The 12336-nt window shown below is 41.5% G+C and overlaps 1 protein-coding gene across 1 annotated transcript; it reads left to right on the top strand.

Moving 5' to 3' along the window:
• Positions 1-242: 242 nt before the first annotated feature.
• Positions 243-11502, top strand: LOC310728110 (protein shisa-6-like). The gene is made up of 4 exons (XM_083545265.1): positions 243-271; positions 3106-3126; positions 3871-3996; positions 9600-11502. The coding sequence occupies exons 3-4, from the start codon at positions 3882-3884 to the stop codon at positions 10166-10168; spliced, it is 684 nt and encodes a 227-aa protein (XP_083401391.1). The 5' UTR covers positions 243-271; positions 3106-3126; positions 3871-3881; the 3' UTR covers positions 10169-11502.
• Positions 11503-12336: the final 834 nt, after the last annotated feature.

A 12336-nucleotide genomic window follows, 5' to 3' on the forward strand; every position in this document is an offset into this window, starting at 1 on the left:
CGCCCCCTAGAGTCTATTTACATACCTGTGATTCGACTTAACCCCTTTATAAAGCCTCTATAAACCCTCTATATACTTTAGACTATGTAGACCCTCATTAACCCCCTATATATTAACGCTATTAACCCCCCTCTATAAACCCTTTATAAAGCCTCTATGTGTGCTGTATGTACATGTGATTCGGGGTGTTTATGGTTTATTTAGTTTGTGTGATTACTGATGCTGTGTCTCTCTTACTTGGGTTTGTTAGGACACAGAATAGAGCGATACGGTGAGTAACGACACGGTAACGCTCTCTCTCTCTCTGACACCCCCCCCCCCCATCCACCTTTCTCTCTCTCTCTCTCTCTCTCTCTCTCTCTCTCTCTCTCTCTCTCTCTCTCTTTCTCTTTTTCTCTTCTGGTGTTGAGGCACAGAGGAACTCTTCCTTTATGCTTTGACTGAATGAACCAGATCTGTGTGTGTGTGTGTGTGTGTGTGTGTGTGTGTGTGTGTGTGTGTGTGTGTGTGTGTGTGTGTGTGTGTGTGTATATATATGTGTGTGTGTGTGTGTGTGTGTGTGTGTGTGTGTGTGTGTGTGTGTGTGTGTGTATGTGTGTATGTATGTATGTATGTGTGTGTGTGTGTGTGTGTGTGTGTGTGTGTGTGTGTGTGTGTGTGTGCGTATTTATGTATGTGTGTGTGTATGTGTGTGTGTGTGTGTGTGTGTGTGTGTGTGTGTGTGTGTGTGTGTTGTACAATGCCCTCAGTGTCACCCAGTTTGGTTCTTAATATATATCATTGCCACGAGTGTGCTGCCCTTAATGGATCACAGATCTGGCACCCACACACACACACACACACACACACACACACACACACACACACACACACACACACACACACACACACACACACACACACACACACACACACACACACTGCTGTTCTGGAATTATACAGGTGATTTTGGAAAATTATTTGTATATAATTAATTTGTTGAATTATTTCTGCATGACAGCATTCAGTTAAATAAAACATAAATACCCCAGAACTCCTACACGCCCCCTAGAGTCTATTTACATACCTGTGATTCGACTTAACCCCTTTATAAAGCCTCTATAAACCCTCTATAAAGAACCCTTTATAAACTTTTTAGACATTTTATTAATGGCTAAACCCCAATACATCTTCCATAAACAAATTAAGAACTATGCGTACTTGTGTCATTTGGATTAAACCCTCCATTAACCCTGTATGAACCCTCCATAAACCCTGTATAAACCCTCTATAAACCCTTTATAAACCCTCCATTAACCCTGTATGAACCCTCTATAAACCCTGTATAAACTCTCCATTAAGCCTGTATAAACCCTGTATAAACCTTCTATTAACCCTGTATGAACCCTCCATAAACCCTGTATAAACCCTCTATAAACCCTTTATAAACCCTCCATTAACCCTGTATAAACGCCTATAAACCCTGTATAAACTCTCCATAAACCCCGTATAAACCCTCCATAAACCCTTTATAAACCCTCCATTAACCCTGTATGAACCCTCCATAAACCCTGTATAAACCCTGTATAAACCCTCTATTAACCCTGTATGAACCCTCCATAAACCCTGTATAAACCCTCTATAAACCCTTTATAAACCCTCCATTAACCCTGTATAAACGCCTATAAACCCTGTATAAACTCTCCATAAACCCCGTATAAACCCTCCATAAACCCTTTATAAACCCTCCATTAACCCTGTATGAACCCTCCATAAACCCTGTATAAACCCTCTATAAACCCTCCATTAACCCTGTATGAACCCTCTATAAACCCTGTATAAACTCTCCATTAAGCCTGTATAAACCCTGTATAAACCCTCTATAAACCCTGTATAAACCCTCTATTAACCCTGTATGAACCCTCCATAAACCCTATATAAACCCTCTATAAACCCTTTATAAACCCTGTATAAACCCTTTATAAACCCTGTATAAACTCTCCATAAACCCCGTATAAACCCTCTATAAACCCTTTATAAACCCTCCATTAACCCTGTATGAACCCTCCATAAACCCTGTGTAAACCCTCTATAAACCCTTTATAAACCCTCCATTAACCCTGTATGAACCCTCTATAAACCCTGTATAAACTCTCCATTAAGCCTGTATAAACCCTGTATAAACCCTGTATAAACCCTGTATAAACCCTCCATTAACCCTGTATGAACCCTCTATAAACCCTGTATAAACCCTCTATAAACCCTGTATAAACTCTCCATAAACCCCGTATAAACCCTCTATAAACCCTTTATAAACCCTCCATTAACCCTGTATGAACCCTCTATAAACCCTGTATAAACTCTCCATTAAGCCTGTATAAACCCTGTATAAACCCTCTATTAACCCTGTATGAACCCTCCATAAACCCTGTATAAACCCTCTATAAACCCTGTATAAACCCTCCATTAACCCTGTATGAACCCTCGAAAAACCATGTATAAACCCTCTATAAACTCTCCATTAACCCTGTATAAACCCTCTATAAACTCCTTATTAACCCAGTATAAACCCTCTATAAACTCTCCATTAACCCTGTATAAACCCTCTATAAACTCTCCATTAACCCTGTATAAACCCTCTATAAACTCTCCATTAACCCTGTATAAACCCTCTATAAACCCGCCATTAACCCTGTATAAAACCTGTATAAAACCTGTATAAACCCTCTATAAACCCTCTATAAACTATGTACATGTGTGTCATCTGAATCTAAACCTTCATGATCTCTGTATAAATCCTGTATAAACTATGTACATGTGTGTCATTTGCACTAAACCCTCCATTTACCCGCTATAAACCCTCTATAAACCCTCTATAAACCCTGTATAAACTATGTGTTATTTGGACTAAACCCTCTATAAATCCTGTATAAACTATGTATGTGTATGTCATTTAGACTATGTAGACCCTCTATTAACCCCCTATATATTAACGCTATTAACCCCCTCTATAAACCCTTTATAAAGCCTCTATGTGTGCTGTATGTACATGTGATTCGGGGTGTTTATGGTTTATTTAGTTTGTGTGATTACTGATGCTGTGTCTCTCTTACTTGGGTTTGTTAGGACACAGAATAGAGCGATACGGTGAGTAACGACACGGTAACGCTCTCTCTCTCTCTCCTTTTTACTCTTTTCTTTCTTTCTTCTCTCTCTCTCTCTCACTCTCTCTCTCTCTCTCTCTCTCTCTCTCGCTCTCTCTCTCTCTCTCTCTCTCTCTCTCTCTCTCTCTCTCTTTCTCTCTATCTCACTCTTTTGGAGGTTGGTGTTTATACAGTTGTATATTTGTAGTTGTATATTTTCACTCTGGTGTTGAGGCACAGAGGAACTCTTCCTTTATGCTTTGACTGAATGAACCAGATCTCTTTGTGTGTGTGTGTGTGTGTGTGTGTGTGTGTGTGTGTGTGTGTGTGTGTGTGTGTGTGTGTGTGTGTGTGTGTGTGTATGTGTGTGTATGTATGAATGTATGAATGTATGTGTGTATGTATGTGTGTGTGTGTGTGTGTGTGTGTGTGTGTGTGTGTGTGTGTGTTGTACAATGCCCTCAGTATCACCCAGTTTGGTTCTTAATATATATTGTTGCCACGAGAGTGCTGCCCTTAATGGATCACAGATCTGGGACCCACACACACACACACACACACACACACACACACACACACACACACACACACACACACACACACACACACACACACACACACACACACACACACACACACAATCACTGGCCTTGTCCTAATTGCTTGTATCACTTTGGTATCGGAAGAAGAGTGCAGCTAATGACCCCTCTTTCTCTTTTTCTCTTTCTCTTTCTTCCTCTCTTTCCAGAAAAGCCTCGGATGAACAACATCCTGACGTCACAGACAGAGCCGTATGATCTGTCGTTCTCACGTTCCTACCAGAACCTCACCCACCTTCTGCCTTCGTACGAGATGCCTCTGAAAGGTGACCTGGGTATGCTCTCCTCCCTCCTTCTTCATCACCATCACTCCATCACCCTCATTACAGAATGCTGTGGAAATTTGAAAATGTCTTGTCCTCTTTCTCCACATTGATCTCTCACTTCAGACCCAAGATTCATGACACACACACACACACACACACACACACACACACACACACACACACACACACACACACACACACACACACACACAGACACACAGATCTTGTTCATTCAGTCAAAGCATAAAGGAAGCGTTCCTCTGTGCCTCAACACCAGAGTGAAAATACACAACTACAATACACTGTATTAGAATCAGTGTATAAATGAGGCTCCAGGAACGAAGAAAACTATATGAATTAGATGAAGAAACTAAAGATGAACATGTGTATGAGTGAGTGAGATAAACAAAGATGAGATATAAAGTACAGAATAAATTGTGTTATTTATTCTTTCAACATTAATTTTAATAAACAATAAGCTCCATATGACTGAGAAGAAGTGATGGTGACAGGAAGTGCAGTATGAGAACGAGGGGAACTATTTCATTTTAGAGCATCACTGAAACTGGAACAGGAAAAAGGAAAGATGAGAACGAGGCATATATATTTATATATATTATAATATATAGGTAGGAGAATTAGAGGAACTTTAGGAACTAAATGGAACTAGGAAAATTTGAGAATTAAAAAAATAGGGAAACTACAGGAAGTAGAAGAAACTTGACAAGCTAGGAAAATTAGAAAGGTCAAGGAAATGGGGAAACTAGAAGAAGTATGTAGACCTTGAGGAGCTAGAAAATTCGGAGAATTCAAGGAAATAGGGAGCTAGAAGAACTAGGTGAACTTCAGGAGCTAGAGGAACTTGAGGAACTAAAGTTCACAAGTCTCAAAAAGCAGAATCAACAACTCTTGATGAACTGTGAATTCATTTGGACTTTTTCAAAGCTCTTTCAATACCTGGAGTTTTGCCTGAGGGGCTTCTCCATCTGACCTTTCCTCTGTGAAGGTCACACTGAGAAGCTGGACAGGGTTCAGTTACAGCTCCAGTGAAAGCAGCTGCCAGATCCTGATGTGGCCTTCATTACACATTCACCATGATGCAGTCATTACTCCTGCCACATGGCCTTTCGTACACAACTCCATTTCACACTGTTTCACAAGTCAGCATTCAAACAGGTGTCATAACCTCAGGGTGTGTGTGTGTGTGTGTGTGTGTGTGTGTGTGTGTGTGTGTGTGTGTGTGTGTGTGTGTGTGTGTGTGTGTCTGTGTGTGTGTGTGTGTGTGTGTGTGTGTGTGTGTGTGTGTGTGTGTGTGTATAGAGATAAGAACCAGGCTAGCTAGGGCTGTTTAGAGAATTAGATGTGTATAAATCCAGGAGGATTCCAGGAGGAACCTGAAGAGGAGACCCAGTGTCACTGTGAGAAATGAATGGGGAAATTACAAGTCCAATTCCAAAAAAGTTGGGACGGTGTGTAAAATGTGAATAAAAACAGAATGCAATGATTTACAAATCTCATAAACCCATATTTTATTCACAATAAGACATAATAAAACTTAACTGGAAAACTTTACAAATTGAAGGAAAAAATGTAAAATTTTGAATATTGAAAATGTCGCAAAAAAGTCGGGACAGGTTCAGGTTTACTGCTGTGTATGTGCAAGCTGCGCATTCCATAGGCACTAATGTTCTCCTATACCATCAGAGATGTGACTTTCTGAACTGAGTGGTGATAACAAGTCACATGGTCCCTCTCCTCTTTAGTCCGAAGGACGTGGTGTCTATGGATTTTTAAAAAGAAATTACAATTTTGATTTGTCTGACCACAGAACTGTTTTTGCCTCAATATATTTTTTAATGAACTTTGGTTATGAACCCATGCAGTGATTTCCATTACAGAATCACAACTGTTTTAAATGCAGTGAGGGCCTGAAGATCATGGCCATCCAATATCGATTTTTCACCCTTGTCCCTTGCAAGATTTCTCCAGATTCTTTAAATCTATTTATGATATAATTTACTATAAATGATGACGATTTAACTGTTTTATAAATTTGATGTTGAAGAACATTATTTTGAAATTGTTCCACAATTTGTAGACAAGCCATCAAATTAAAAATGACCCTTTTTTTTTCCATAAAAGTGGTAAATTTCACATAGATGTTGGAGCTTTGCAGTAAGGTCCCCTGGTGGTCTAGTGGTTAAGATGCAGCGCTCCCACCGCTGCGACCCGGGTTCGATTCCCGATCAGGGAACCATCCCCAGCCACTCTTAGTGCCGGTCCCAAGCCCGGATAACTTGGGGAGGGTTGCGTTAGGAAGGGCATCCAGCGTAAAACATGTGCCAAATCAAACGTGCGGAGGATCCGCTGTGGCGCCCCCTAACGGGAGAAGCCGAAAAGAAAGTTGGAGCTTTGCAGTAGTGAGGAACATTAATGAAGATGTAAGAAAATTGGATCTCATGCATGCCATTTCTTCAGGTGTTTTATTTATTCAACAAGAACATGGAAAGCTTTGAGTTAAGAGCTTGTTAGCATTGATTTTGTGGTGGTAACTGTGAGGCTAGTGCAGATCAAACACACCGTCTCAGAGAGCAGCTTGATGTCCACTGACTCTGGCAATAAATCGACAGAAAGGAATAGGCATTAATGGAGGACACACTGTAGGGCATACCATGAAGCAAAAGGGTGATCAAAAAAGGAGAACTTTAGTGAGAAGAAAGAAAAGGAGGTGGAAAGCTATGATGGTGTCCTGAGTTTCTGTGTAACAATAAAACCCCAGGCTGTTGGATCAAGTCACACATGCAAACTCTTGATCAGAAATGTTGTCTGAAAAACTAATGACAAGGAAAAGAGGGAAAAAGTTTAACCTCATCTCACACTGCACTTCAGTAGGAACCAATCACAGGACTGGCAGAGCGAGTTTCATTTGAGAGCATCATTTTAACTAAGAGGAACAGGACAAATGAAAGGATGAGAATGAGGATAAACTAGAAGAACATTAAGAAACAAGAAACAATAAAGATAAACCTTGCTCCAGGGTCCTGGGATCAATCCTGAGCTCAGGTTACTGTCTGCATGCGGTTCCTCTGGGTTCCCCACTAACTTCTGGTTTCTCTTTACTATCATTAATGGTGTAATCTCTGGGGTTAATGGTGTAATCTCTGGGGTTAATGGTGTAATCTCTGGGGTTAGTGGTGTAATCTCTGGGGTTAGTGATGTAATCTCTGGGGTTAGTGGTGTAATCTTTGGGGTTGATGGTGTAATCTCTGGGGTTAGTGGTGTAATCTCTGGGGTTGATGGTGTAATCTCTGGGGTTAGTGGTGTAATCTCTGGGGTTGATGGTGTAATCTCTGGGGTTAGTGGTGTAATCTCTGGGGTTAGTGGTGTAATCTATGGGGTTAGTGGTGTAATCTATGGGGTTAGTGGTGAAATCTTTGGGGTTAGTGGTGTAATCTCTGGGGTTGATGGTGTAATCTCTGGGGTTAGTGGTGTAATCTCTGGGGTTAGTGATGTAATCTCTGGGGTTAATGGTGTAATCTCTGGGGTTAATGGTGTAATCTCTGGGGTTAGTGGTGTAATCTCTGGGGTTGATAGTGTAATCTCTGGGGTTAGTGGTGTAATCTATGGGGTTAGTGGTGTAATCTCTGGGGTTAATGGTGTAATCTCTGGGGTTGATGGTGTAATCTCTGGGGTAAGTGGTGTAATCTCTGGGGTTGATGGTGTAATCTCTGGGGTTAGTGGTGTAATCTATGGGGTTAGTGGTGTAATCTATGGGGTTAGTGGTGAAATCTTTGGGGTTAGTGGTGTAATCTCTGGGGTTAGTGGTGTAATCTCTGGGGTTGATGGTGTAATCTCTGGGGTTAGTGGTGTAATCTCTGGGGTTGATGGTGTAATCTCTGGGGTTAGTGGTGTAATCTCTGGGGTTAGTGGTGTAATCTCTGGGGTTGATGGTGTAATCTCTGGGGTTAGTGGTGTAATCTCTGGGGTTGATGGTGTAATCTCTGGGGTTGATGGTGTAATCTCTAGGGTTAGTGGTGTAATCTCTGGGGTTAGTGGTGTAATCTCTGGGGTTAGTGGTGTAATCTCTGGGGTTAATGATGTAAAATCTGGCATTAATGGTGTAATGTCTTGGATTAGTGTTGTAAAGTCTGGGATTAATGGTTAGTGCCTGGGGTCAATAGCGTAATTCTTGTGGTTGATGTAGAGAAATGAAACAGGTGCTACTCAGCGGAGGTGAAGCTCTGAGCATGGGGCTGCTGATGTATTACTCTAGATGAGTGTGAAACTTCCTGATGCCAGCAGTCGGCACGTACTTTGAGTCCTGCACTCTCAAGGTGAATATGAAGCAGGAGGAAATTTCCTTACTGCATCTAAACCATTTATCACCTTCCTTCTTGCAGAACAGAGGAGGCCAGGGAAATGAGGACACATTGTAAAGGTGTCACACTGGAGGACATGTACTCTAAATACGGGCGAGTTTTGGAAATATTTAGCCCAAGGGAGACACTTTTTGCAGTTAGTTTTCAAAGGGACACAACCCTGAGCTTGTGATTCATCCTCTCCAGCTGCAGCTCTGGTAGTGTAGCTAGAAAATGGGCTATGATATGAAGAATCATTTAATTGCTAGCTTTGATCTTATGGATTATTGGTGCTGCATCAGATTTGGTATTCCTTGTTACTGATGTATATTTAATGTCATATTCTGATTGTACGTCCAGTTTCTTCAACTGCATTTACGACAATTTCCATGTCCTCACCTGATCATCTTGTGTATCATTATGATGTGAAATTAGAAACATCTGTAAGGATTGGTTGTTTCTTTTTGGTCCTCTTGGAAGTATCCAGATTTTCCACTATGGCAGCAATTGATGCAACTATGTCATGGTATTCCATGTGCCTGGTACATGTAGAGCTACATGCTTCTTCATTGCTGCTTCAGATTTTCAGACTGATTGGTGTTGTTTGCTAAAGCTAATGGACAGGAATAAAACGGTCAAATGATGTGCAGTCAATAAGAGTTAATGTCGCTCCTCCTTCCACGGGCTGCAGTGGAGGACCATAATTAGAGCGCCCTCATTCCAGCAAGGCTGCTGCAAAATCTGCTGCTGATATTTTACATTTTGAGATGTAAAGAGCTGTTCATATGACTTCCTGACTTCTGTGGCCTTCTCAGGTATGAGCTTGGGCAAGGTGATTAATCATAGGGGTTGTTGTAAAAGAGCTGAGGCTTGTTCTATAAACCTGGGAGGAACTAGACTAATTGAAAATGACATCTTGGATGATGGAAAGACTGATGGGTTTCATGTCAGCTGTTGGTTGCTGTCTGGTTGGTGAAGCATTTGTTCTGGTTGAACTTTTACACTTGTCCAATAGCAATTCTTCAGAGTGGCTTTGTCAAAATAAATGTATTTGATACAAAACCAGAACAAGTATATTTAGGTTGCAATTAGTGCTGATTAAAGTGCTTGGTGAAAAGGTTGATCCTTATTTTAAGACTCAGCCAGAGGAAGTTCATTTTAGCATTTTGGTGCCAGATCAGTCCTTGGATTCAACTAGTAATTTTGCTTTGGTTTCATCTGTAATTTTTCCTGGTTTCCTTCTTTGTTTCCCAGGTGAGGACGACTATTATGGGAGGAAGCTCCACCTCCCCGACGTGACCCCGAAGATGGTGAAGTTGGCCCCGGAGACCCCGGTGCAGCGAGCGAAGCCACGGCGTGTGCAACGTGCGATGTCTCAGGACCACGTTCTCTCACCCGTTGTCCCACGTCGCGAGTTCACCACACCTACCTTCACGTTCTCGCAGGATCTGCTCTCGGCCGATCACCTGCAATCCCGAGATCCTTTGCTCTCACCGGACAAGCTGCTCTCGCTGCGGCGAGCCGATTTCCGAGAGAAGTCGATGGCGCGTGCCCTCTCGCACACGGACATATTTGTGCCTCCGACGCCCACCAGGGAGCGACACCACCGGATGGCGAAGGCGCACTCGCACTCGCACTCGCAGCAGAGCGACGACGCCAGCGACAACGGCTACAGGGGGAATGACGGGCTGCTGAGCGTCAGCGGCAACAAGAGGCAGGCGTTCGCCTCCAGACGGACACACACTGTCGATCACCTGCAGTACATCCCTGGACATCACCATCACCAGTACCGCACGGCCAGCAAGAACGAAGTGACTGTTTGAAAACAGAGGTCAGAGGGAATGGAGACAGGAGGTGGACAGAATTTTTTTTTACACGGCAATAATATTGCACTGAAAGCAGAGGAAAAACAGGGAGAGAAATAAATAGGAAGGAAATAGGAAAACATCGGTATGGCACCGGCAGCAAAATGGAAGTGACAGACTTAACCCAAGTAAGGGGCCGAGAAAATAAGTACAAGTTGAAGGTTCTGTGAAGGATCGTGTGGGACGTTCCGACTCCCCGTTCAGAGGGAAAGAAACAAAAAGACTGGGCAGGAGGTCACTGAACCTTTGTTGCAGTAATAGAAGCAGTGTGTGTGTGTGTGTGTGTGTGTGTGTGTGTGTGTGTGTGTGTGTGTGTGTGTGTGTGTTATTAGGCCGGATAATGGAGGCATCCTAATTTTTCCATTTTCTTCCTTCTGCTTTTGACCTTGACTCGTTCTCGATTTCATCTTAGAGCGTCAGCATCTTCTGGGTCATTTGGAGAAATAAAAACAAAGAGAGAGAGAATCATGCCTCCGGCCAATGAAAGGGCTTGCACATTAACACACACACACACAAACACACACATGTATACACAAACAAAACATGGGCTGCAGTCCAAAACAAACCAACAAAGACTTGAAAAAAAAAAAACAGGACTGAACTGCAGAAGCCCTGTATTAACTTTCTGCAGACATCTAAAGAGACTTACGGTTTGTAATTCTAGTTCTCAGTTTAGTTTTAGAGATTATTCATAGATACAGAACAAAAAAAAAAAAAGAAAATAAAGGTCATGGGTGTGCCATGCAAACGTAAAAAAAAAAACAACTGAACAAAACTACACTGGCCCATTTCATTAGAAGTGGAGTGAAGGGTTAAAAAGCACAATCAATACAGTAAACTGTTTTAACACACTTTTATGTCTTTCTTTTTTTTTCTTTTTTTTTTTGGTATATCAACCAGCTCCTATGTGTCTCTTAGACGTTCTACGTGCCATTTTTTTCTTGCGTACAGGATTGTAAATAAGCTCCGATAGCTGTAGCTCAGACTGAAACGTTCGCTCCGAGTTGCTGGGTTTGTTATTTTTTTTTTATTTTTTTTTTTTTTTTATTCAGACCTCCAGATGTGATCTTACTTTCACCATCCGGCCGTACAGTAAACGTGTGTGTGTGAGTGTGTATGTGTGTGTTTGTAAGGGTGAGTACATATAGATCATTTTTATAAAAATAAAAAAAAATAAAAATATGTACTGATTATAATATTTTGATAATCAGGAGTTAGTTGTAACTCACCTGACTGTTTTTCTGGAAATGTATTAGACAAACTGTTCTTGAAAATACACATATGTAAAAGTTTGGATGGTTCTGAGAGTTTCGTAATAACTTGATAACATGATGTCTGATAGGCTTTTTTTAATTATTTTATTTCTCTTCTGGTATCGATACTGATGTCTCAGCTGAAACTGAAGAATACCTCTCGTGTTTTTGGTTTTGTTGGTCCACAGTTCGGGTTTGGTTTTATATATATATATATATACTGTATACCAGAACAGTCACTACAATCACTCCACCTGTCACATCATCACTGTAACATTTTATTATTTTTTTTAGAAATCACACACACGGTGACTTTTCAGGCTTAAAATTAAATCTTAAAAGCTTGAGCTTCGTACCCAGACCCTGGTAATAAATCACTGATGAGGTGTTTAGAGATGTGTGTGTGTGTGTGTGGGGGGGGGGGGGGTGAGCAGGGTGATGTACTGGAACATGGTTACACAGAGTTTTATAAGGACACCATGTGCCAATATTGCCATTAATGTCTATGTATAAAAAACACACTGTACACACTGTACACTATACACACTATACACTAGTAGTATTGTACAGTGTGTTCAGTGTGTATAATGTACAGTGTTTAGTGTGTATAGCACACTGTACACTATACACACTGTACACTATACACACTGTACACTATACACACGACACACAATACCCCCTATAGACACTGTACGCTATACACACTGTACACTGTACACACGACACACAATACCCCCTATACACACTGTACACTATACACACTGTACACTATACACACGACACACAATACCCCCATACACACTGTACACTATACACACTGTACACTATACACACTGTACACTATACACACGACACACAATACCCCCATACACA

This window comes from Silurus aristotelis, assembly GCF_946808225.1.
Source record: "Silurus aristotelis genome assembly, chromosome: 6".
Lineage (NCBI taxonomy): Eukaryota > Metazoa > Chordata > Actinopteri > Siluriformes > Siluridae > Silurus > Silurus aristotelis.